The sequence below is a fragment of the Stereum hirsutum genome (genome assembly GCF_000264905.1).
Source record: "Stereum hirsutum FP-91666 SS1 unplaced genomic scaffold STEHIscaffold_2, whole genome shotgun sequence".
Lineage (NCBI taxonomy): Eukaryota > Fungi > Basidiomycota > Agaricomycetes > Russulales > Stereaceae > Stereum > Stereum hirsutum.
Window position 1 is genome coordinate 2,330,543 of NW_006763132.1, and position 24,578 is coordinate 2,355,120.

Sequence of the window (24,578 nt, forward strand, 5' to 3'; positions counted from 1 at the left end):
TATACAATCGGCAGAATCCAGGGATCAGTCAAATAGAGGTTCCCAGCTGTAAACGCTGGTTGTATCACCAAGAACAGGACTAGCTATCGATACAACGCACAACTTCAGTATTTATACACTTTGAGTGTCCATGCGGACCTGCAATGGTAGCGCTGTGCGCGTATGACGCCGGCGCCCTGAAACCCTCTTCCTCTTGTGCACCTTGTCCGCCTCCCATTCTGTTTTAATCTGCTCATCATACCGCAAGTCTTAGATCTCCTAAGCGAGCTCCGCCTTCCTCACCCTCACACCGGCCTTACCCTTACCCTTCGCAGGGGTCGTCACAGGCGGCGGCGGTGGCATCTCCATCGTCTCCCACATATCCGAATCCGGAGGGGGCATGTCGAACGCTGGCGGCAACTGACCCTTCCGCTGCTTTTGCATCGTTCCAGGCGTTTTTGGCGCTGTCTCTATTCCTGGTGCTCGGAAATGTGCTTCTGCGAGAGGGGTTGGGGCAGTGGCTTTGGTATGAGAACGAGTAGAACGTCGGACAGGTGTTTGGGGCGCTCGTGGTGCGGCGGCGACTTGTCGAGTGGGTGGCGGTAATGGGGCTGGGGCGTGATCTTCGTATTCGTGTGTGGACGTTTCGGATTCGGGTTCGGGTTCGGGCTCTTGGACGGGAGATTCGGGGCCTGGGCTGGGGATGGGAGATAGTGGTGCTTCGAGGCGGACTGAGACTGCTTCTGAAGGCTCGCTGACGGGGTGGTATTCGTACTGGGCAGCTGGCTTCGGATCAGGTTCGATAGCAAGAGGCGCAGGTTGAGCTTGTGAAGCATGGGACAAAGCCCTGCAGTGAATGAATTAATCCAATAGGCGTAAAAGGATGTTTGGATGAAGGCAGACGGAGAGACTGATGGATATTTACCTGATCTCGGCCCGTCGCATGTTACGCCATTCCTTGCAGCTGTCTTTGAACTGCATGAGGATACCCGCGAGGTCGTTGTAGAACTGAGATAGAAACGTTAGCGCTGCGGGAACGTGTAAAATGGAGTCGCTTACCTTCAATCCCTCGTCGAGATGCCTCACGATCTCCTTGTACTTATGGTAGGCCAGATCCAGAGACTGTAAAGCATGCTCTCGCTCTTTCACTGCCGGATCATCTTTCCTGGACAACAAGAATGCCTCATTCGTTGTCTATCGAGACGACCCCAACGAATTAGCCCGATCGCTCGATCAAGATGGTGCGTCAGATCGCAAAACAGAACGTACCTCCAGCTCTCCAAGACAACCCTCCTGCTCGGCCCCGCTCTCGTTAATGCCGGCCCCGAACTTCTCGAATTTAGCCAACTCTTCCTCCAGTTCACCTTCCAACATTTCCGGCTTGACCTCCACCCACCCACCGGCCCCGTTCGTCTGACCTGTCTCCTTAAGTACATTCTCCATCTTCGCCGCCTCCTTCAAAATCCGTGGCGTTATATCGTCTGCATCGGCGAGGCGTTCAGCGCGTTTCACGAGATCACGACGCGTACGTTGCAAGTCGTCGAGTCGTTCGAGAAGACGACGTAGATGACGGGAGTGTTTTTGAGTCGTAGAGTTTGTCGTGCGGCTTGAGTTCGTCGGAGAGATCGTAGACGAAGGGATGGCTTGTTCGAGTTCGTCCTATGGGCTGGATCAGACGACAAACAACAAGCGTGTTTGACTGAGACTAACCTCGTCCCAAGTAAGTTGCACGATATTCTTCTCCCAATCCATCCACCTTACTCTGATGACCTCATCGCTGTCCGCTGCCTGGGTCAGTATCCCCCTGTACCTCTTCGCCTTCTCTGTTAACTCCACATTGGCTTCAATTGAGGGCTTGCGGACAGATGGCATCGACGCTTGAAAGTCTTCGTCCTCTTCGGCTTCGTCGTCTAGAATGTCCATGGCCTATCCGCCACAGAAGGTATATCATGAGTGCAAATAATATTGGTCGGCAGAAGTTACGTACATCCTCCAAAAGGTCCGCATCACGCTTCGCCAAGGCGCCCACATCCTCAATCTCCTTCATCACTTTCTGTGGTCCGTTCTCCGATCTCACTTCTTCCGCTTTCTGTAGAAGACTGGGCGGCAGTCCGATTGGCTTCTCGAGGGCATCGAGGGCAGCAGGGAGGTTGAGATTGCGAAGAGTTCTATAACTCAATTTTCATCAGAGTCAGCCACCGGTGTGAAAGAAAGGAGAAACCTACACATTCGCCTGATCGTCGAGCTCTTGCGCCCGACCCTTGATCTCATCTTTGATGTAATCCTTCCTCCTCTCTTGGTATATCTCTGCGCCGTCCAAAATATCTGGATCAATGATCGGCTACTTCCACAATAGGCATAAATACATACCGATAGCTGTCCTGGCACCCCAACCAAGCAGGTCCTCGAAGACGACCTTCTGGCCGGATATCGCGTTCTTCGGCGCCTGCAGCTCCACTGGAATGGTGCTCTTTGCAATGGCCGATCGTCCCACAGCTGGAAGAGCAGCAATTGAGGGCACGTCTTTATGGTAGATTAGGTCATTATCGCGTTCGGCGCGGGCGACCTCTTTGTCGAGACGGTCCAGGAGAGCCTGATTATGTGATATGTCAGCGAGTCTGCAAATGAGTTAGAGACCATGCGAGAGCGAGCAAGGAGCCTACCTTGATGTCCTGCAAGACAGCTTGAAGGACCTTATTCCGTCGAGCAATATCGTAACCCTTCTTCGCAGCAGTTTGCGCGGCAGTGAGACGAGCAATCTCTTCCCCGTACCTGCAAGGTGCCGCAAAATTGTGTGAATCAGATGACCCCCAGCTAAGGACAAACCAAGAAACATACTTGGCCTTCTCTCGATCGTCGCAACTTTGCCGATAGAGGGAAGCTGCTTCGAAGTGGAGAGCTTTGGTTTCAATGTGTGGCAGCCAATCCTACAAGCGGAGAAGTTATGATATAAGTCTTAGTGACAGACAATGATTTGCTTCGAATCGACAAACGGAGGGTAGGATGTGCTTTATTGATGGGTATGAGTCTCGGATTGTCGATAGCGCATTTTTGTACAGGTGCGAAACCTGGTCCCTGGCGTCAGCGTCCAGCGCCACAATTACCAACCTGAACATACCTCGGCTGCAAGTTTCCCAACGAGTAAATCACGGTACTTGTCTACAGAGTTTGAGGGTAGATGTGAGATAAATCAAAGGCAGTGAGAGTACACGTACCTACGTACCGTGCACTGCTCGTTGCCACACGCACTCCTGCGCCTGCGCCAGCATCAGCCACTCGAACCCGCTGAGTAACGCCTCCGACAAATCCTCAGGATATTCTTCCGTACTCAGAGATCCACGCAGTTTTGGTAGTGCGGTAGAGGCCAGATATGACAATGTACCGGCAGCATTCTGCATCAAGTGTCACCCATCAACACACCGCACACGAAACCTCCTCAGACGACGAAAGAGAGCCAAAACTCGCCTGTGAGTATGCAATCGCGCGTTTCATTCCTTCGGGACTATCCCGATTCTCCAATGAAGAGAGTTGAGAGTAGAGGGCAGCGAGGTTGAGGAGGACACAACACCGCTCATAGTTCAGATCATTGAGGTTGACGGGGAGGGCGGAAGGTGAAAACAGTGGCGCGTAGGCGACTTCAACACCAATCTGAAAGTCGGCATTGGATCAAATTAGTGCATTTTATATCGCTTCGAAAAGGTGACACACGAACATCCGCAGGTAACTTCGTCAAGATGAAGACGAGTTGGGCATGGTAGCTAGACGCGCAATCAGATACAAGTCAGTTGCAAGGGAAAATAAGCGTACGTGAGTAAAGCCTTCACACGGTCGATATTGATTGCACTGTTGAGCATTGCATCTCTCCTCAACGTCTCCCATTGACCGACATCCCACTTGAACTCGTCCGGATGAATGCCAGGGTGCCGTGCCTGGATGTGCGCATTGACGGGCTGCCGTAGAGTGAGGGCGTACGTTTTCTTGAAGGGAATCGCAAGCAGATTGGGCATGGTATGTATCGGGAAATTTCTCTTACTCCGGCAGAGAATGAGACAAACAGATGAATTCTTTGGGAAAGATGAGGGTTTGTGTCAAGGACTCATAAAGAGACAGTCCGAAATGACGGAATGAGCGATCGCGCAGCGGACATCTCCGGAGAGAACGTGGCTCTCGCGTGACTCCGTTTGCGGGGATATTTGTTTCCCAGTGCAGACATCCTCAGGCTGTTCGACCTCACTCTCAAAACATATGATGCAATGGCTAGCAAAGACCTTCTACACCGTATCGCCGCAAGCATCAATATCTGACGACGTAACCGAGAAGTTCTCATACCGTATATTCTAGAAGCCAACATCGAATTCAAGGAACCCATCTGCAATGTGCGTGCGCTCGGTGATTTGCAACTTCCCGACTGGGCGATACCTTTGTGGACAACTCGCTACCCTGGCCGTCCCCCTGACGGCATTGGCCAGATGCTGCCCTTTTCTTGGACAGCTTCAGTCACTTATCAGCGTTTCCATCGCCCATCATGCATGCATTACTCAGGGTCACCGCGTCCGCAATCGAGCTGGTGAATTTTTCTTCCTTGGACTTCATTAAACTCTGCTACTCGCCTCGAGGGTTGACATGCAGATACAGAACCCTCATTGTTCCGCCACCGATAGACCCTTGCAGGTGAAGCGTTCCCGTCGACAACTGTCCGAGCTTACGTGCTGGGTTGGTGTCCTTTTTCTCCGTTCGTGTCTTCCAGCCTATAAAAGCTTGCGCATTCTCCGCCAAGGTCCACCCTGTCCCATACCACTCGCCCTCTACCATTCCGCCCTCTCATAGCCTTACACACGCTTCCGCACCTATCACTACCTCGTACCTCGTCGACATGTTCAAGCATACGAAGCCTTCTATTCAAGGCGCTCAGCGCCAACGAGGTCCATCTCCCTCTTACCCAGAGCGCCAATCCCTTCCTCCTACCCGCGACTCTGTCCCGAATAATTACGTGCCGAGCGTCAGGAAAACGTCGGCTGCGGCTCCGTCTGCCCAGTCCCAACCTCCACTGTACCATCCCTCCCAATATGACTTGCCATCCCAGACGAACTACGCGCTTGCACGTACTGGGGCTAGCGTGCCGGCTGCCATGAGTCCCTTCGCTGCCGCCAAAAATTTTGTGAGTCGGGGCGATACACTCCCTTCTACTGTGAAGCTATTACTGACAAAGTATTTGTTCCTGTCCCGGTCAACGCAGTTCTTGGTGTGCTTCGTCTCGTCCCCCCTAGTTTTCGCAACGTTATATTTTCATCGCTCATGTCATTGTCTTTCTAGAATCAGCGAGTTAAAGTTTGCATCAGCTTCGACACCGGCCACTGGGTCGCCGGCATCATCGTCGGCGCCGTCCAATGGATCAGCTCCGTGAGTCCTTCGACGCTTCCTCCCTTCCCACACCGATCGCCCAGTTCCGCTCCTCCGTCACCCGCCACCTGTTGATCAACACGCTAAACTATCTCCCTTCGGCATGGTGTCTTTCACCTATGGCTGTCGCATTGCTTTGATTGCGCCCTCAATGCATAATTTCCCGTCTGCCGCCCATGATGACCTTCAAACCGAGTAGTTCCCAGTTACTCGCGCGGCTGGCCTTGGTTGCGAGGTCAGGTACCGAGACCCGTTTACTACTGCGGAGGCTACGAGGCCTTTCCCGGTCGAGCACGTCCAGCCTATGCCTATGTAGTGGAGCTACTGGGTCTTCGGAATGGGTCTCTGTCAAACCGTGTAGGATTGTATACTGTCTCTGATGTCTGTGTGTGTCTGTACGAGTAGGTCGAACGTTGGTGAAGATCTTTTTCTGAGTGTCGATGAGCTGCCTTTTCTCGTGCCTTCTAGCCTCGAAATAATACGTGTCGTGGACACTCCCCTTTTTCTTCATTGATCGTGTGACCCGCGAGTATAGAGCGGGAAGTCCATCCAGTGGGTGGAAGCGCTGACAGGCACATTTGGCTTCCATGAACTCTATAAAAAACCCCACTGTCATGTTGCCACTGGGAGACACCGCCGCCCATCACGTCGCGATGTAAGGGCGCTTCGAATCGTACAGCTGTAGGCTGCTGTATGCCTTCCGAGCCCACATCTGTCCACATACGCCGTCTTCCTGAATTCGAAGTCGTTTCCCTGCGATCGCCATCTTTTCGAAGGTGTTTGCTCCGGATTCGAACTGCAGCCATTGCCACTGGTGGTCTCAGATTAACGGGCAATGACGTGAAAATGAACTTTATAAACTCCCCATGGGGGATAGACTTCCTTGGGTCCGTCACCCGCCTCGATACAGCACTTATTTCTTATCGATAGATAGCTCACTAGCACTAGACTGGCAGCAGGATAAAACATCCATTCCCACTCCCACTCCCTCTCGTCCTCATGTCTGAATCAGCACGGCGTTTCACTGCCATGATGAATGAACTGGTATTTTGCAATTCATATTATGCTCATATGGCTATGTCCTTCCGGGATCGAACCAGTTACACGTCATGCATGGGTGAGCGCAAGCTCCGCGAACCGAGCTGTACTTCACTGGTAATATAACCTCTCATGTTTCGCGCGATGTCGCGGACTCAGGCCGCCAGTGTTTCAAGGACTGACCTTCGCGAGTGTGGATGTTCTTACTTCGGAGAAGATGAGGACAACAACTAGCTGGGCTTGTGCGCTTAGTAGTATATCATATTGTCGATGATCATTAAGGCCAGCTGTATACAGTCCCTTGCTTCCTGAAGCTTTTCAAATCGTCCTTAATAACTGATTATAAGTATACTGACCTCGACTCGGACTCGATCCCTCGAGGCTCAAGCATACACACTGGTCCACAACTCATGATTTCATGATCCTACAAGCTCAGCCTACACCAAAACCGCTTCCGCTTCCATTTCGTCTCCCGAGTCTACTCACGTCCGACCCTATTGAGCTTTGTGATTGCCTTGTCGGTGTTGGCTTTCGGCAGTTCGTAGTCGCAACCTTGTTGCCTTTAATTAATATCAGTTGTATTGCGACCTGACTCTGGACCTGATTCCCAATCTCGGCGCTTTTGTCAATTTCTAGGAGGGGGGGCCGAGTAGGTCGGATGAGATTAACTTAAGTGACGGTGGTATGTACGTGGAGCACGTAAACCACAGGCCTTCCGCACGTCTGATCCAACGAGAGTCGACAGACGTTTTCCTGGATCATGGATGTCAGTGTCACAAACATGGGCACGGACTCGAATTCCTCACCTCGCAAGCGAACATGTTGAATATGGTTGTGGTAGTTACGAGTTTGTTCCAGTCAGCAGACCGATGTCCTCGCATGATATCTAAGCTTACATTCATCGAGGCTCAGACTACATGACAATGCCGAGAGAAAAGGCAAAGTCTAAGCGTTCCTGGAAGTGAGGTAGCATGGTTGCCGGTTTGAGGTATTTGACGGAGCATAAGTGTGTATGCTAGAATCTGTCAAAATCACTTACACTCGCATCATGCACAGAAAGCATCGTCCATGAGTAACCGGTGCGGTTGGGCCTGATTGGGCGTGTATGTACCTCAGAGAGGAACGGTGTATCTGAATTGGGACGACCCTGGGTGTGCTTAAACCGCGTCATTCGAACTTCCGGCTGCTGTAAGATTTGAGACTTCCAGTCATACCTGGGTTTCTCTACCTTTCCGAGGGTCTATCGTTAGCGAGGATACCTATACTCGTTGGAGCAGGAGCAGTCGTTCCATCCCGGGGCAGGAGCGAACTTGAAGGAGACACACGGGGGCTCTGATGACGCGAGTTCAAATTATGAGATGAGATACTATCATGTTGACCCCCGCTTGGTTATGGACGCCGCGTGTCCTATCTCCTGCGTCCGAGATCAGTCCGTCCAGCGTTCATATGAGAAGAGTAGTGGGATGTCTTTAGTCGCGAATCTAGTGGACGACAAGCACAGAGGTTTCGTGAGCAGAGCTTCAATTCTGACTGTTACACTTTACACATGGCACGGCGTTTAGGCAGACATGGCATGACTTGACAAGACAGAAAGGACCCGAATGCCGTGGTTGCAGTGACAGGCATAACGGCAGAGATAAGGTAGACCTATTAATGATGCAGCAAGACCGACTGGGACATGATTCATAGTGGTCCTAACATGGACCTGCCAGCTGCAATAGCGACGTGGCTCTGCTCCGAAACCTGATGCGCGCAAAAGTGGCATGAGCGGAGGATCGACGATGCCCGGCGCCACCACGGCGCACAGCACCACAAGTCTTTGACGCTTTGACGAGACGCTGCGTCCAGCTAGAAGTAGCAAAGGGTGAACCTGAAGGTTATACGGGGAAAGCGAGGTAGACACACGTGTATTCATAGCTCGATATGAAGCTTCTACATTAATGCCCCGTTTTGGCGAGCATTTCGCTCCCGTAAGACAATAGATGACTGGTTGTCAGGATCAACACGCTCTCCATCGAGCAGTAAGGTCCGAGACAAGGTCCAGCAAGAAGGTTGCGACAAGCTGATTGTGTAAACTCCGGAGACACTTTGCGGAAGCGAGCAGAGTAGCACCACCTTACCTTACCTTACCTGCGACGAGAGCTAAGGCTTCATTTTGATGATGTGACGATTGAGCAAGTCAGGAGATGGTCTTCGCTATGGCTGCCGCAGGTCGGAGTTGCAGCCCGACTCAGACTAGAACATGCATGAACCTGAGCCTAATGAGTAATTGAGTGATTGTCGAGCCACTTCAATCCACATCGTCCGTGAAGTCGAAATAGACGAAACCAGATACATCGAAGAATAGAAGAGTCCGGATAGCATGCGGGGTCCGTTCTGGAGCTCACACGCAGGAACTGGCAGATAGACTTGGGAGAGCACCACAGCAGTGCCCCAGGCCACCACCATTCAGCGGTCGCCGAAGGTGTCGTAATTCCAGTGTTGAAAATAAGCAAGAACTCTGAGAAACCAGGAGAAAGAAAGCCGACCGCAGTAGATGAGCTCAAAGATGTTTTGGCGGGGAAAGAAGAGATGTTGAGGACGGTTGCCAAAGGCGGAAGGGGGGCGTACCCGCGTGAGAAGGACGGCGTGAACCGAGAGCGTTTCTTCCAACGACCACTTCCTATCGACGACGCCCCTCACCCTCGTCGTCCGCCACGACATTCCTGAGCCGTTTTTATTTCTTCTGAAAGCGCTGGGATCGCTCAGGTTGTCTCGACACCCACGACGACGCACTTGAGCCACCGTATCGTCTATTCTCGTTCCCAAATCAATCGCATTGAACAGCCTTCCCTCCTTTCACGACTCCCTCACAGCGCTTCGCTCTTACTCGTCGATAACCGCACAATCTCACCCCCATCCCCATCATGTCTTACCCAGATTCCCCGTCGTCGCCCGGGACGATGTCCTCCAGGCGTCTTACGAACAGAAACACCAATCGGTATTCGGTTACCGCCTTGTTCTCCATGGCAGCAGAGCAGGACGTTGAGGTCGAGGATGATCTGGCTAGAGGTGTGTTTCTTTCTATGATGTCGCAGTGCTAGGTTAGACCTTGTTACGATGGGAGGCCAAAGTGTCAGTCTGATGACGGTCAAGGAGTCGACCGCGACTCAACGAACCCAGCACTGCCCAGTCGTCCACAATTCTTGTCACTCATATCCATTCCTTCGCAGCCCAAAAGCGTCTGCGTGACCTCAAGTCTCGTATCTCCGCTCAGTCCAAGAAGAATTTCGTCCTCGAGCGTGACGTTCGTTACCTCGACTCACGAATAGCTCTCCTCATTCAGAATAGGATGGCGCTTGACGAGGTGCGCCGCTTCCATTCCAAATATGCACCCATCTTTCCACCTGACGATATTGCACCGCTAGCAACGCGAAGTCGAAAGACATCTCGAAGAAGTGGACCCGACAGAGGGCCAATACCCTGACGAACGCAAGCTCCAGCAATACTCCAACCTCTTCTTCCTCCTCCAATCCGAGCCACGACACGTCGCCGCCCTCTGTCGTCTCGTCTCCCTTTCCGAGATTGATACCCTCCTTCAGACGGTGATGTTCACCCTGTACGGAAATCAGTACGAGAGCCGAGAGGAGCATCTCCTCCTGACCATGTTTCAGTCCGTGCTCTCCGCTCAGTTTGACTCCGCGACCGAGTTCGGATCGCTTCTTCGCGCCAATACGCCCGTGTCCCGTATGATGACGACCTATACCCGTCGAGGTCCTGGCCAGAGTTACTTGAAGAGCGTGCTGGCAGAGCGGATCAACAGTCTTATCGAACACAAGGACCTCAACCTTGAGATCAACCCCGTGAAGGTGCGTTATTGTTTGTCAGTTTCGATGGAAATGCGGACCAGCTTTTGGCTCGCAACTGTACCCTCCGAGTTTCATCATGCGCTGGTGTTGCTGTGTCTCGTGAAATCACTAACGACTTGCCTACAGGTTTACGAGCAGATGATCAATCAGATCGAGGAAGAGACAGGCTCTCTCCCTGAGAATTTACCCCGCGGTGTGCCTCCTGAGACCGCCCAGGCTAATCCCGACGTGCAAGCCATCATCGCGCCACGTCTGACGATGTTGATGGAGATCGCGAACAGCTTCTTGGTGACCATCATCGAGTCGATGGAGAGCGTGCCGTACGGTATCCGCTGGATATGCAAGCAGATCAGGAGCTTGACACGGGTGAGTGGAGTTACTGCAGCACCGCTGTCGAACGAGTGCGCTGATGCTGGGTTGTCATGCAGAGGAAGTATCCGGAAGCGACGGACTACGCGATCTGCTCGCTCATCGGCGGTTTCTTCTTCCTTCGGTTCATCAACCCAGCGATCGTGACGCCTCAGGCGTACATGCTCGTCGACGGCGTGCCCGCGAAACACCCACGGCGGACATTGACCTTGGTGCGTGTTTCGCTTTCTCAAAGTTCCAATTTGATCCTGACGGTGAAAATCAGATCGCGAAGATGTTGCAGAATTTGGCCAACAAACCGTCGTACGCGAAGGAGGCGTACATGATGACGCTGAACCCGTTCGTGGAGAACAACAAGGCGCGGATCAACCAGTTCTTGAACAACCTCTGCGAGGTCGGAGACTTCTACGACACTCTTGAGGTGGGTTCTTCCTGCATGTATCATCCAGAATGATTTCTGACTATCTTCCAGATGGACCAATACATGGCTCTGTCGAAGAAAGACCTGATGATTCATATCACCCTTAACGAACTGTACAACACACATTCCCTGATCACACAACACATCGAAACTCTTGTGCGTATTCACATCTCCCTCTCCACATCCCTTGTGCATTCGCAATACTGACAACGCACCCAGTCCCCCAATGACAAACAACACCTCCGCATCCTCACCGACGAACTCGGGCCCGCCCCTGCCCAAGTCCCGCGCAAAGAGAACCGCACGCTCGAGCTGAAGCTCTACTCGCGCTGGGAAACCCCAGTACAGGACATCCAGTCCGCCTTCGCCGACACCGTCTCCTCGTCGGACATGCTCTACATGGAGACGAAATCGATCTTCGTCCAGCTCGTGCGTTCGATCCCCAACGCCGCGGAGAAGCGCCCGTACAACCTGGCGGCGATCGCCGAGCGCGCGGCGACGACGAAGGACGCGACGCTCGTGCGCAAGGGCATCAAGGTGAAGGAGATGCTGCGTGAGCTCGAGGAGCTGAAGATCGTTGAGTCGACGGACGGGTACAAGCTCATGCAGGACGAGGTCGGGGCGGAGCTCGCGCACCTCGGGAACCTGAGGGAGAAGGTCCTGTTGGAGACGAAGAGTCTCGAGGCGGTGTATAAGACGATTTGCGACCATAACAATTATATGAGGAGTCAGCTGGAGCAGTATAAGGCGTATTTGCAGAACGTGAGGTTGACGGCGTCGAAGGAGAAGGGGTCGTCGACTGGGGTGGGCGTCGTTACGGTGGGTGGGAAGGAAAAGAAGCCGGCGAAGGCGACGGTGTTGGGGCCGTATAGGTTTACGCATGCGCAGTTAGAGAAGGAGGGGATTATTGTGGAGAGTAATGTCCCGGATAATAGGTGCGTTGGTTTTGGCGGTTGTGTGGTCGTGTGTGATACTGATAGTGTGGCGTCTGTGTGGCACATGTAGGCGACCGAATATTTACTTCAATATCACGTCGCCGACGCCGGGGACGTTCATCATCGCATTGCACTACAAGGGTCGGGAGAAGGCGATCCTCGAGATGGACCTCAAGATCGATGATCTCTTGGAGAAGGTTTGTTTGTTTCACGATCTGGTTTAGGTTGATGTGCTCATATCTTTTATACACGATCTGCAGCAAAAGGACAACAAGCACCTGTTGGACTTGGAATACGTCCAGCTGAACGTGCCGAAGGTCCTCGGTCTCCTCAAGAAGGTCTTCGCCAAGCGGTAGATGCTTGGAACTCCTCCCTCCCTTCCCTTCCCTTCCCTCCCGTACTGTACTTAGCCTTCGTTCCCGATTACTTATTCCTTGCCTTTCTCTATGATGATCTCTTTTCCGTCGTCCCTTCGTTCTTCCTGTCGATATATATTGATATGTTGTCGTTATTTCCTCTCATCCGTCCTGACCGTCATATCTGTCCTCCTTTGGCCTCACGAATCCATCGTTACCCCGTCCCCGCCAGTTACCCCGTCCGTTCCGATTCCGATATATATCTCACGACCCCCCTCGACCTCGACCTCGAGCCGTGTCTTTGATCCGCGCTCTCCTCTCCCCCTGTCCCCGAACCCGCTCACTCCGCTGTTGTTCTTTATATCCTTCCTTATTGTTCGTTCGGTCGCTCGAGCTACCCCTCTCCCTTGGCCTTTACCCCCCGGATTTTATTCAGTGTTTAGTTCTTCTCTTTCCTTCTTTTTAGTTCCTTTTTACTTTTACTTTTTACCTCAACTTCCGCGTTTGTCCTCCTGGCTTGCATTTGTCTTTTGCCACCTGGCACGTACGTACGTATATATATATACACATACATCTGGTCGCACACCCGTCGCGTCGTGATGTTCCTTTTCCTTCCTTCCTCCTCGCCTCGCCTTTTCCTTTCCGCTCGTTCTGTCGTCGTTCTGTCTCTTTTCTCTTTTCGTCCCTATCTAAGGATGTATTATCGCTCTTGTAGTACTTGCCGACTGTGAACTGGTACCCGGTGGTTTTTCGTCCTCGTCCTGTTTGTTGTGTCCCTGTGTCTGCTGTCCGCTGTGCACTTCTTTGGTGTCTGAGTCTTGTCACTTGTGGGCTGTCAGTGGGGGTACTACATATGATGATCATTGACGTTACTTGTTGGGATACAGAGAATCGATGTCCGTTCGCTCGTTCATTTCGTTTATGAATCTTCAGCCAGAGGATGAGTTAGCAAGTTACGGTTATCTGATCCGACGTTGACGTTAGCAAACGTTCGTCGAAAAGTTTCGCTTGATGGGACGAGCGGGGAATCATCTGCAGGAACCCTTGTGTCCGAGATGTTCCGACCCTGGGCGGTCCAATCGTCAATTGAGAGGATGTAAAGTGCTATAGGGGCGGACCGTCGGCAGAGAGCTGGCACGACCGAGGAAGAGCCGGTGGAAAAGGGCTTCCAGGAAAAGGATGTGCTTCTTGAGGTCGGACCGTTGAGGGATATCGAGGCGATAATCAGGAACATACGGTATGTTGAAGAAAATTCGCGAAATATCGACGGAGAACGCGTCGAGGCGGGGGGCGAGATGCGGGGACGGGCCGGGGACGTCAGGTATGACGTCGACGAGGGCTAAGTGATTTATTTTGTGGAGGACGGTTTGTGCAAAGGAGTTGCCCGCAGCGTCGATCCTGAAGAGAACCTCGCGAAGGAAGAAGTCCGTTCTGAAGAGGCCCATCCGATTATCACTCCTCCCCAAATCCGGTCGTCCATCCTATATAACTCGTCCTCCAGACATCCCGAGTATTCCCCCACACATTCCCCCTCATCCTCTCTCCTTCCCTTCCACCACCACCACAGTCATCATGCCAATCTCCGAGCCCTCGCTCTCGGATCTCAACGTCGACGGTAACCAGCACCTCATCGTCGTCTCCAACCGTCTCCCCATCACCATCACGAAAGATGCCCAGGGCGAGTACCACTTCAAAATGTCCTCAGGCGGGCTCGTCTCCGCACTCTCTGGCACCAAGAAGTCCATGGCGTTCACCTGGATCGGCTGGACGGGGTTCTACATCCCCCCGAAGGATCGTCCCATCGTCGACAAACGACTCATGGACGAGTACTCCTGCCAGGCCGTCTACCTCGATGACGACGTCGCAGACCGGCACTATAACGGCTTCTCGAACTCTATCCTTTGGCCGCTCTTCCACTACCACCCCGGCGAGATGAATTTCGACGAGGAGAACTGGCTCGCGTATCGGCAGGCGAATATGAAGTTCGCGGAGGCCGTCAAGCAGCAGGTCAGGCCGGGGAGTATGGTCTGGGTGCAGGATTATCATCTTATGTTGTTGCCCATGTTTTTGCGCGGGCTCGTCACCGGTCCAAACGAGATGAGGGAGGTGACTTCGAACGAGCTCGAGAAGCTCACGGAGGGGTTGGATAATGCCGATGTCCCTGCGTTTGGACACGAGTATGTACCCGGAGTGAAGATCGGCTTCTTCCTTCACACGCCGTTCCCCAGTTCCGAGATTTACAGGTAACGTTATTCTGTTTTTACCCCTATTTCCCCTCATTTTCTTACATTGTGGTTTGTGTGTTAACCTACTCGACCGTTCGTAGGATTTTGCCAGTGCGGAGAGAGATCCTGCTCGGCGTGCTCTATTCCGATCTGCTCGGCTTCCACACATACGACTACGCCCGTCACTTCCTCTCCTCATGTACCCGTATCCTCGGTCTCCCCACCATGCCCAACGGCGTCGAGTTCGAAGGCCGGCTCGCCCACGTCGGGACTTTCCCCATCGGAATCGACCCTACCTCCTTCACCGAGGTGTGTTGTGCTCCCTCACCTCTATGCTTTTTGTTTTTGAGGTCGTGGTGCTGAACAGTCGGATGGTATGTGTGTGTAATAGAACTTGAAGAAGGAATCGGTCCAGAAGAGGATCAAGCAGCTCGAGCAGCGCTTTAATGGCGTGAAGGTTATTGTGGGTGTTGATCGTTTGGATTATATCAAGGGCGTCCCACAGAAACTACACGCGCTCGAGCTCTTCCTCACTCAACATCCCGAATGGATCGGCAAGGTGCGTCTCCCCCTTCCTCCCTCTCCCTCTCCATCCCCACCCCAAGTCCTCCCTCACATAACAAACAACCCGAACTAACCAAATGTGACACCGTGGCGTCATCTGCACACATACAACACAGGTCGTCCTCGCACAACTCGCCGTCCCCTCCCGCCAAGACGTCGAAGAATACCAGAACCTACGCGCGACGGTGAACGAGCTCGTGGGCCGGATCAACGGAAGGTTCGGAACGGTCGAGTTCATGCCTATCCATTTCATGCATAAGAGCTTGCCGTTCGATGAGTTGTGTGCGCTTTATGCGGTTAGTGATGTTTGTTTGGTGTCGAGTACGAGGGATGGGATGAATTTGGTGCGTTTGCAATTTCCTTCTTTCTTTCTTTTTTCCCCCTCCCTCCCTCCCTGCCTCCCTCTCCGATCTCCTTTGCTCCGTCGCGTCATTTCGTATTTTCAAGTGGAGAGTTACTGATCATTGATGTTGACGGTGCGTTGTATTGGCTGTTGGTTTGGTTAGGTCTCATACGAATATATCGCGTGCCAACAAGCCCGGAACGGCGTGATGATCCTCTCTGAGTTCGCTGGCGCGGCACAATCGCTGAACGGTTCGATCGTCGTCAATCCATGGGACTCGCAGCAGGTCGCGGACGCGATACATGAGGCGGTGACGATGGACGTGGATACGAGGGTGGAGAATAATCGGAAGTTGTTCAAGGTATGTCTGACTCCCACCTCTCCCCCTTCTTCCTGTATCTTCCAAACACTGCTCAAACTCCTACTGACGCTCGAACTCCTACTTACGCTCGAACTCTCGAACGCGTATAGTACGTCACGAAATACTCCGCCGCCTTCTGGGGCACCTCCTTCGTGCGCGAGATGTCGAAGATCAGGCCGGAAGACGTAGATAAAGGCGGCCAGGCAGAGTTGTTGCCTGCTAGCACGGCGGGGAATCAGCCTGGGGGGAGTACGAATGGGAATCCAGCGTTGGAGACGGCTGCGGATGGGAGTGGGGATGGGGAGCAGTCGCCGGTGGGGGTGGATGCGACTGTTATTGCTTCGTGATTTTGGGGATTTCGTGATTTTGTGAGGCGGTCAGGCTTCAGGTTGGAGTGTCGTGCTGAGAGCCGTATGTGTCCGTTGCTTTTGGGTCATATTTGGGTCCTGGTTGGGCTTTCGACTACTTAGATGGGATTTCCCGCGTTTTCGGTGACTTGGTGGGTTGGGCTACGTTAGCGATGAAATCGAAGAGGCTGCTTTTGTTGTTGTTGTAAGGTGTACCACATACATGCATACATACATACTCGAATACATACATAAATATACATATTACATATATACGCGCAAATTTGTATTTTTCCCTCTGTCAACGGGCTTTTTGTTTTCCTTCATCTCTTGTGTGTTTACATCAATTTGGTTGCTTGTCTGTGTCGAGCAGACCGAATAGGGAATGCATGTGCCTTTTGTCTCCGCGAAGCCACCGCCACCGCCACAGCAGTGTCCGAATTCAAATTCTAATTAAGCGCTCACGACTCGGGCGCGTCTTCAAGTTGAACTTTGTTCTTGTCCGTGAACGCGTCCATGGTCCGACTACCTACTGTAACACAGGACCTGCCTCGAGTCAAACGTAGGTACTCCCCAGCTTTCCGTAGCAGATTCTGCTCTCTTCAACGTGACTCGCTGCCCGATGCTGTTCTCTGCGACGCTGAGCACCTAATGTGCAGAAAGGAGGCTGAAGTCGATTTATGATCGGATGAGACCCCTTGTGTTTGTGTTTCTGTGAATGACTAGAAGCGGATCCGGATAAGTATACGAGAAATTTTCGGGCATATATGGGTAGTATGTATTTGTTGGGTGTGTCCTTAAGAGTCCTTTTCAAGAACTTCACACTGATTATGGTTCGGATCTGTTTCTTATCCGTGTGCTTGATTACTTACTACCTAGCTTCTTTATGCGACTTGACACCTGTCAGCTTGCGGAGGTTGGGAAAGAAGTTGTGACTTTCGAGTTGGACGTATAGGACATGAATATCAGGCAGCCATCACGTTCGTGGCCTGGATCGGCCACATAGTATGTGACTTTCTACTGATAGGTATCGCAGTCTACAAGGTGAAAAGATATCCTTGCCGTTTGACGAAGCTCGTGACTAGGCTTTAGGGCTCACCGGCATACGATCGACCAAACGTATTTGTGTGGCGTGGGGAGGGAGGGCACTAGTAGAGGCGCACCCTGGCGCCTACATACGCCTTCCTGCCCTCTACGATTCCTCCCAGAGATTCACACCCATCGCCTCTAGTATTGAAGCTGATATAGATGGTGAGCGATACATAATCGATACTGTCTTGTGTTGCTCGAAGGTTCTCTGATATCCGTCCTGCTTACCTGCATACAGGAGAGATCTACTTCGCCGCTGATAGCCGCAGATGATATCCGAATCAGAGCTCTGCTCAACAGGATGACAACGCAGAACTTTGATTCGATATCCGACCGGCTCGTCGACTGGGCTAACAAGTCCGAGAAGGAAACAGACGGAGGTTCGCAGTTCAACGGCTCGAATGTCGGTGTGCCTGAGGAGTCTAGCAAGACCGCTGATGCGGCTGAGTTGGCTGCGGCTGCTGAGGAAGCTAGAGACAAAGTGCCCGACAATGAGCCTCTCCGTATCGACACTGCAGCGGTCCTTGATCTTCCGGGCAAACGCCGTCCTGGTCCTTTGAACTCTCAGTCCGTACGAGCTATGAACATACCACAACCTCTACCCTCCGCTCTCGCCACCGCTCGTATCATCGAGGACCTTCATGAGATCTCATACCCGGAAGGCATCAAGAGCCCGAAAGTCGAGCTCAATGCGAGCGCCGCCAAGGGCAAGTTCAGGTATGTTTACCACACCTTTCATCACTTGTTCACATCCCATACTAATCATCACTTTCTCGTAGGTACGATCGCGACTTCCTCCCACAGTTCATGGCGGTCTGCAAGGAGAAGCCAGACAACCTTCCTCCGCTCGATGCCCTCGGCTTGGAGCCAAGCGACCAGACTTCCAGCGGCTTCGATGTGACTCGCGGTGGCTCTGGTCGCCGCAATTCTGGCATGGTCACTCCCTCCGGATCAGTCAGTCGCAATGCCTCGATTGGTCTCGGTTTCGTTCCCAGCTCCATGGGCAAGACTTCCGGGTTCGGTATGGTTCAATTCGCCACCACCGCCAAAACCGGCGAAGAAGGATTTGCCCTGGCTAACGGTCCGAGTCGTTCTACCTCTCTCGCTGGGAGCGCTCTGAGTGGCATCGCTATGGGTGGTGGTCGTGGTCCACCAATGTCGCGCACGAACAGCCAAGGCGGACCGGATTCTGGAAAAAAGCGCGAGCGTACCCGTAGCAAGCGTATCGGTCAGACCAGGAACGAGTCGAACAGGGTCCACGTCTCGACTCCCGCCATGTCTAACATGGGTCCACCTCTCGAGCCTGTTGCTCCTCTCGAGGCCAGCGCAAACCGATGGGTTGCTGGCAGTACTCGCCGTGGAGCAGCCGCCGCTGCCGTCACACCGGATCCCGACTCACCCGAAATGGTCGAACGTAAGGTCAAGGGTCTCCTCAACAAACTTACCATGGAGAGGTTCGACTCGATCTCCGACCAGATCATCAGTTGGGCCAACAAGTCCGAGACCGAGAAGGACGCTCGTACGCTCATCCAGGTCATCAAGCTTGTCTTTGAGAAGGCTACCGATGAAGCTGCCTTCTCCGAGATGTACGCGAGGCTCTGTCGTAAGATGACGGAGACAATCAGCCCCAAGGTTCAGGACGATGGCATCAAGAACCAGGAGGGCAAACCTATCGTGGGTGGTCAACTGTTCCGCAAGTACCTTCTCAATCGTTGTCAGGAAGATTTCGAGCGTGGTTGGTTGCAAAGGGAGACAAGCGCCGCCGCCGCTCTCACGAAGGCGACGGAGGACGAAGCTGCGGCAAGGGCCAACGCTGCCAGCAGCAAGGAGGCCGAAGAGGGCGAGCTTTACTCAGACGAGGACTATGCAGCCCAGAAGGCCAAGCAGAGAGGTCTCGGTTTGATCAGGTTCATGGGTGAACTGTTCATGCTGCAGATGTTGACGGAGCGTGTCATGCACGAGTGTATCAAGAAACTGCTCGGAAACGTCGAGAACCCGGAGGAGGAGGAGATCGAGAGTTTGTGCACGTTGATGAATACCGTCGGGGCGGTTTTGGACACTGAGAAGGCGCACGCGCATATGGATGTGTACTTCGCTCGTATGAAGGAGTTGACGAAGAGTCCGAAGGTGAATTCGCGTATAGCTCTCATGTTGCAGGTCTGTGGACTTTTCTTCGTTGATCGTCTTGCTCGTTACTTACTGCCAGGCCCCTAGGATGTTATCGAGCTTCGGGAGCATAGGTGGCTACTATTCAATACTCCCAGCGGTTCTCGGACCATCCGGCAGATTTACGAGGCCGTAAGTATTTCCTATTATATGCCTCGAGCTGTCTGTATTCTGACCTTGCATACAGGCTGTCAAAGACAAAGCTGCGAAGGATAAGGAGTTCCGCGAGCGCCAGATGAGCATCGGTGGCTCTCGTGGTGGTGACCGTGGCGAACCTCAACAGATCGGTCCCGATCGTTGGGGTACTACTTCAGGACCCAATCGTCCTCCACCCAAGGCCGGCGACCTGTCTCACTTTTACAAGATCGCGAAATCGACACCGATGAGATTTGGTCCCAGCAGCGTATTTGCCGGAAAGAAGGAGGCCAATGGCCGCGAAGCTTCCCTGTCCCGCATGGCTTCCACTTCCAATATGTTCTCCATGCTCAGTCAGAACCCCGAACTTGCTGTCGAGGCTACGACCTCGAAGCCCAGCCGACCGGCGAGTCGCAAGACGAGTGTCAACCTCACCCAGCCCGGCGGTGTCCCTGGGCCCACACAACACAGAAAGCTTCAGCTTCTGCCTCGTTCTAAAGCTCTCGGGGAGATGAAGGCGGAGAATACCCCTGCCGGATCGGAGGCTGGCTCTGAGGACGGGCGTGCTGAGGCTTCTGCTCCTCCCTCAATGTCGGAGGAGGCGGCTACGAAGATTATCGACGAGGACGTCAAGGAATTCTTCAGCATGCCCATGTTGTGTGCGGCCGAGTCTTACTTCCGCAGTCTTCCCGAGGAGCACCACTTTCAACTCATCGAGAGACTCGCCATGGCCGCCATTGAGTCCACGGAAGCGGACGGGTGGCTCGTCGCAGCCTTCTTCGCTCAAGCGAGAGAAAACAATCTCTGCTCCCCTGCATCATTCGAGGAGGGCTTCGTGCCGCTAGCTGAGCTGTTGGATGACATTGCGATTGATGCGCCCAAGGCATTTGATCTGTTTGTGGTCATGATGAAGGGTGCTGGGCTGGATGAGGATGAGGAACGGAAGTTACGGATAGCGGAGAAGTCAATGAACAAGGCCAAGTTGATCGCGTTATTAGTTTGATTTTCTTTCCTTATCTTCTTTCGTACATACTCTCATTCTCAACGGTCCTCGTATTTTTCCCCTTATAACTTTCGCTCTGAGACATTGATTCAACCACCCCTCCCCTTATGTGCTCCTTCCATTTTCTAGACAGTTTATTTCACTCTTCTACCACACTTTCCCCGTAACTTCTCTCTTCCGAGCAAGATTTTACTTCCCACAAAGTGACTATCATGATCCCTCTGAGTGGTAAGGACGAAGGTTCATCGACGCACCCCCTCTGCCATTCTACTGGTGCCTTACAATCAGCGTGTCTCGTTCAAGTCTCGTTCAGAGGTGGATTTTGAACGATCTTAAGTGGCAATTGTGCGGTTAGGAATGACCCGAGGGTTCGGCATCAGCCGCACTTCGGCAGTGTGTGTCCAACCTTTGGCTAGTCACGGACATGCATCTTGTCTAAGTACTAACTTACTGTCTCCAACTTCCGAGTCGACTACGGGCAGTCATAGGGACCAACAACCAACATTCTTTGGACAGTCTCAGTTCTGCCCATTCGCAAAGGTGACGCTCTCGTTTGCCTCCAGTGGTCTCGGGGGCAGCTAGTCTGACCGAGACATCTCGTTCAAGATATACCAGCGAGCCGGGATGTCCATGTTGACCTTGCCAGACGACCTGGTCCTTGAGATTGCTCAGTATCTCATACCAGCCTGGGATGGACTTGGTTTCACAAAAATATCATCTCGCCATTATCACCTCGATTTCACCCTGCAAAGCCTCTGCGCTGTCAACCACCGTATTCGAATGATATGTCTGCCTGCGCAATTTCAAGTACTCGTCATCGGAGTAGACAGCTACGCTCTAGAGAAGGAAGCAGACTTCATACGACGGACGTTGTTGTCTCGTTCCGACATCTCTACATACCTGCGGTGCGCGAGTTCCTGTCTCGAGTCAATCGAGGATTAACTGATGTGTGGTCATTGCCGATCCCATGTAATCTAGCTCTGTGCACTTCGTAGGTAAAGAAGACACCAATTGGTCACGACCGACAATCGTCGAAATCCAGTGGATTCATCTCAACCAAATCGTGCAAGATCTCCTCAAATTTGCACCAGGTCTCGTTCGTCTCGATATCACACAACGTTTGGGGAGGCCGTCCATCACAGCGCAACTCCTAGACGTCATAAATGAACATCCCTCGCTTAAGACCGTGGAGATAGACTCGCCCGAACCGCTCTTGATGTTGGACACCGAAACAATTCAATCCACGTCGCTCAGCCGGATCAGTTGCGGATACCTTTCACTCGGTCATAAATTTCACCCTTTCTCGTGGGAAACCATGGGGAAAGTCCTCCGCACGGCAGGCGGCGCACGACTTCGCACTCTTACAATACCCTCGGAGGGCATTCCGCAAGAATGGGGATCGCTTTCTCTGAACGGATTGGAGACGCTCGGAATCGATCTGACCCGTTCTGTATCAAATCTGTTCCTCGAACACCAGGCAATTTCATTCATGGCCCGTCATCCTTCGCTCAAGATCATCAGGGTCAGCATGCTGTCACAATTCCTTCCTTCCCGAATCTTGTCACCACTTCCGTGCATGGCCGAATTGTACGCGTTGATAGCGGCGGAACGTCTTGAGGATTCCATACTCTTCAGTGGCTTGGGCCTCAAACGAAAGATTGCCACACCGGTACTGAAGGGTGGAAGCGAGGCGTCTTCGAGGTGTATTACCAAGGCCTATCTAAGCCTTAGGAAGAATTGCATCCTCTCTCTGCCGCTGTTCACGAAGACCGTGCAGTTCACCGACCTATTGAGAATACAGATCGACGACACAGACAGGAGTGAGGTTACAATTGTATGTCCCGCCATAGACTTCCAAGAAAAACAATGTCCCTGGTCTTAATCTGACCTATATTCAACTCTGTAGCATGATCTCTTCAACGCCGTTGAGGTCTGTCATCCGTCGCTGCAGAAAATCACTCGACTCGAGTTCCCTCGGGTTCCACTTTGGGAAAGTGGTGTGGCGAACTTTAATACCGCCGGCGCGGCCGGAGGAGTACTTCTCGACATTGATGAGTTCGATTTCAGAGACCATGAGCTCGATGAATTCGATGTGGAGGATCAGGAGAAGGCGTGGTTCATCGTGGAAGAGGGGCTACGCGTGTATGCAGATCATCTGGTGCAATCCGTACAAAAGCTCGGCGCTCTGTGTCCGCTGCTGGAGGCAATTGAAATCGGCCTGGATACTTCGGCCACCGGAATTTGTTACAAATTAGAGAGCAAGCGAGGAGAAGAGGGGCATGAGAATTTGATGACGGTGACATGGAACTTCACTTTCTATTGAGATTGAGGTGCGTGCTTGTGGTTCATTACTGTGTCTTCAGGATATTCACACCTTGACGTCGTGCATCAGTCAGGACACCGTCGTTCTCGCCCCTACAAATCTCTCAATGTATTCTAAATTAGTCTGAACGAGCCCGCGTAAAATGTCTCATTCCTATCTGTTCATAATCAAGGACAATTAACTTATAAGCCAGACCTGTATGTCCTCCCATCGCGTTCACTTTCCGTGTCGCTGACTCCAGCGTGATGGCTTGTTTAACGACCATCGCCTGCAAAGGCTCTACATTTCAACCAAACATTCATATACGGAAACGACCGCGATCCAACTCCAGCGAGACTAATGCAGGGTATCTCGGTATATCTACGGTCCTACTCCCTGGCTTCGCTGGTTAAGCTGTGTGCCCCAGTATAATAATGTCAAGTATGTTGAATACAACCGTAGTGACGACAGAGCAAAGGATGACAAGGGTCACATTGAAGATTGAGAATAAATTCCGGTAGTGAGAAGAAAAGGTAGTTGGAGGGTTGCTAGAGCGGCTAACTATTGCTTGCCGTCATACTCCTCATCTATGGCGTCGAGAAAGTCGAGCATCTAGGATAGAGGGTCAGTGTAACGAATACAAAGTAGACTATGGACAAAAGAGGGGCGATTTAAACGTACAACTTTGTGTCTCTTTTCGGCCATTTTCTTGCCTGGCTCGGTCTTCATGCGTTCGCGGATATGAAGAAGTTTATCGTGGAAGTGTTGAATTGCTGTCGTAGGTTGGACGGGGTCTCCATGCGGTGCATGAAGTGTTCTATCGCCGCGAGATACCCTGAGTACAGTTACAATACGGGGGTCAAAGGAGAAGAGACAGAAGCTGACATACTGGTTGATGGCAGCGCTGTAGGCGGACACACGCATTATCCCTACAAACATTTGAACATCAGTAAGTCGGTGCAAGGCAGACAACCAGCAGAAGAAGACAAACCGAAAGCTCCAATTGCATCCAACCTGTCCGCATCCTGCACGCAATGCAATTCAACGCACTGCTCATGCCAACTCCCCCACTTCCCTTCGCCCCTCAACTTTTTCTCTGTCGTCCAACTAACATTCTCGACAATCATCGCGATGTCCTTGGCTCTTCCATCCTTTACCAAATCGATGCTCGGCACTTTTTCTGTAAGAGATTGGAAGAAAGGAGCGAAGTACGTATTGTAAGGATCGATAAGCGCAGCGGGAGGGGCATATTTCTTGTCAAGGACGTCATGAAGAAGAGCGGCGATTTCGACTACGAGGAGATCTGGAGCTTTGAGACAAGATGGAGAAATCGTTCTTGCGAGCTGAAGAGCCGTTCTACGGACGCGACGGACATGGTACGCGTCGTGAGACGGATCATAGGGAGCCATGGCTTCCTCCATACGCTTTTCAACAGCTCGGATAATGATTTCTTCATCTGGAGAAGGATAGGGAGAGATAGCCACAGTCATTGTGTATAGTCGTGGTCGTGCTGGACGTGGTGCAGTGGATCGTTTCGTTCAAGTTTCGTTTGTTGATCGACGCGTCGAGTCATCGCGTCGCGTCCGTAATATTTGATCAGTGCCTGAACGCGTTGATTAGATCAAATACATGACGCCTTACCATAAACAGTTATCAGATAAGATAAAAAGCCATCCCGACTTTCACATCGTCCCCGC

The 24,578-nt window shown here is 52.3% G+C and overlaps 7 protein-coding genes across 7 annotated transcripts; 5 read left to right on the forward strand and 2 right to left on the reverse strand.

The window, feature by feature from the left end:
* Positions 1-284: 284 nt before the first annotated feature.
* Positions 285-4,034, reverse strand: STEHIDRAFT_144637 (BRO1-domain-containing protein; the record flags this gene model as incomplete). Its single annotated transcript, XM_007299983.1, has 17 exons — positions 3,787-4,034; positions 3,692-3,737; positions 3,445-3,627; positions 3,203-3,371; positions 3,098-3,138; positions 2,973-3,047; positions 2,818-2,906; positions 2,643-2,751; positions 2,350-2,572; positions 2,205-2,286; positions 1,967-2,147; positions 1,690-1,905; positions 1,249-1,638; positions 1,039-1,173; positions 905-987; positions 389-826; positions 285-306 (listed from the first exon to the last, which is right to left on the reverse strand). The coding sequence occupies exons 1-17, from the start codon at positions 3,984-3,986 to the stop codon at positions 285-287; spliced, it is 2,682 nt and encodes an 893-aa protein (XP_007300045.1). The 5' UTR covers positions 3,987-4,034.
* Positions 4,035-4,813: 779 nt separating this feature from the next.
* On the forward strand, positions 4,814-5,840 carry STEHIDRAFT_118392 (uncharacterized protein). Its single transcript, XM_007299984.1, has 3 exons — positions 4,814-5,137; positions 5,293-5,379; positions 5,579-5,840. Exons 1-3 carry the CDS (start codon positions 4,853-4,855, stop codon positions 5,693-5,695), a joined length of 489 nt encoding a protein of 162 aa, XP_007300046.1. The 5' UTR covers positions 4,814-4,852; the 3' UTR covers positions 5,696-5,840.
* Positions 5,841-9,103: 3,263 nt separating this feature from the next.
* On the forward strand, positions 9,104-13,356 carry STEHIDRAFT_144639 (ras GTPase-activating protein). The gene is made up of 10 exons (XM_007299985.1): positions 9,104-9,468; positions 9,630-9,763; positions 9,825-10,265; positions 10,392-10,631; positions 10,694-10,846; positions 10,900-11,055; positions 11,107-11,211; positions 11,275-11,990; positions 12,061-12,187; positions 12,251-13,356. The coding sequence occupies exons 1-10, from the start codon at positions 9,324-9,326 to the stop codon at positions 12,344-12,346; spliced, it is 2,313 nt and encodes a 770-aa protein (XP_007300047.1). The 5' UTR covers positions 9,104-9,323; the 3' UTR covers positions 12,347-13,356.
* A 685-nt stretch (positions 13,357-14,041) lies between these two features.
* On the forward strand, positions 14,042-16,186 carry STEHIDRAFT_48378 (alpha-trehalose-phosphate synthase TPS1 subunit; the record flags this gene model as incomplete). The annotated part of the gene is made up of 6 exons (XM_007299186.1): positions 14,042-14,589; positions 14,673-14,880; positions 14,963-15,130; positions 15,252-15,479; positions 15,642-15,839; positions 15,950-16,186. The coding sequence occupies 6 exons, from the start codon at positions 14,042-14,044 to the stop codon at positions 16,184-16,186; spliced, it is 1,587 nt and encodes a 528-aa protein (XP_007299248.1).
* A 1,525-nt stretch (positions 16,187-17,711) lies between these two features.
* On the forward strand, positions 17,712-20,793 carry STEHIDRAFT_73130 (ARM repeat-containing protein). Its single transcript, XM_007299398.1, has 4 exons — positions 17,712-17,992; positions 18,055-19,432; positions 19,490-19,573; positions 19,629-20,793. The coding sequence occupies exons 1-4, from the start codon at positions 17,856-17,858 to the stop codon at positions 20,577-20,579; spliced, it is 2,550 nt and encodes an 849-aa protein (XP_007299460.1). The 5' UTR covers positions 17,712-17,855; the 3' UTR covers positions 20,580-20,793.
* A 410-nt stretch (positions 20,794-21,203) lies between these two features.
* On the forward strand, positions 21,204-22,902 carry STEHIDRAFT_128228 (uncharacterized protein; the record flags this gene model as incomplete). The annotated part of the gene is made up of 3 exons (XM_007299986.1): positions 21,204-21,484; positions 21,558-22,413; positions 22,486-22,902. The coding sequence occupies 3 exons, from the start codon at positions 21,204-21,206 to the stop codon at positions 22,900-22,902; spliced, it is 1,554 nt and encodes a 517-aa protein (XP_007300048.1).
* A 540-nt stretch (positions 22,903-23,442) lies between these two features.
* On the reverse strand, positions 23,443-24,371 carry STEHIDRAFT_107876 (uncharacterized protein; the record flags this gene model as incomplete). The annotated part of the gene is made up of 4 exons (XM_007299987.1): positions 23,443-23,493; positions 23,563-23,716; positions 23,771-23,810; positions 23,873-24,371. 4 exons carry the CDS (start codon positions 24,369-24,371, stop codon positions 23,443-23,445), a joined length of 744 nt encoding a protein of 247 aa, XP_007300049.1.
* Between the last annotated feature and the right edge of the window lie 207 nt (positions 24,372-24,578).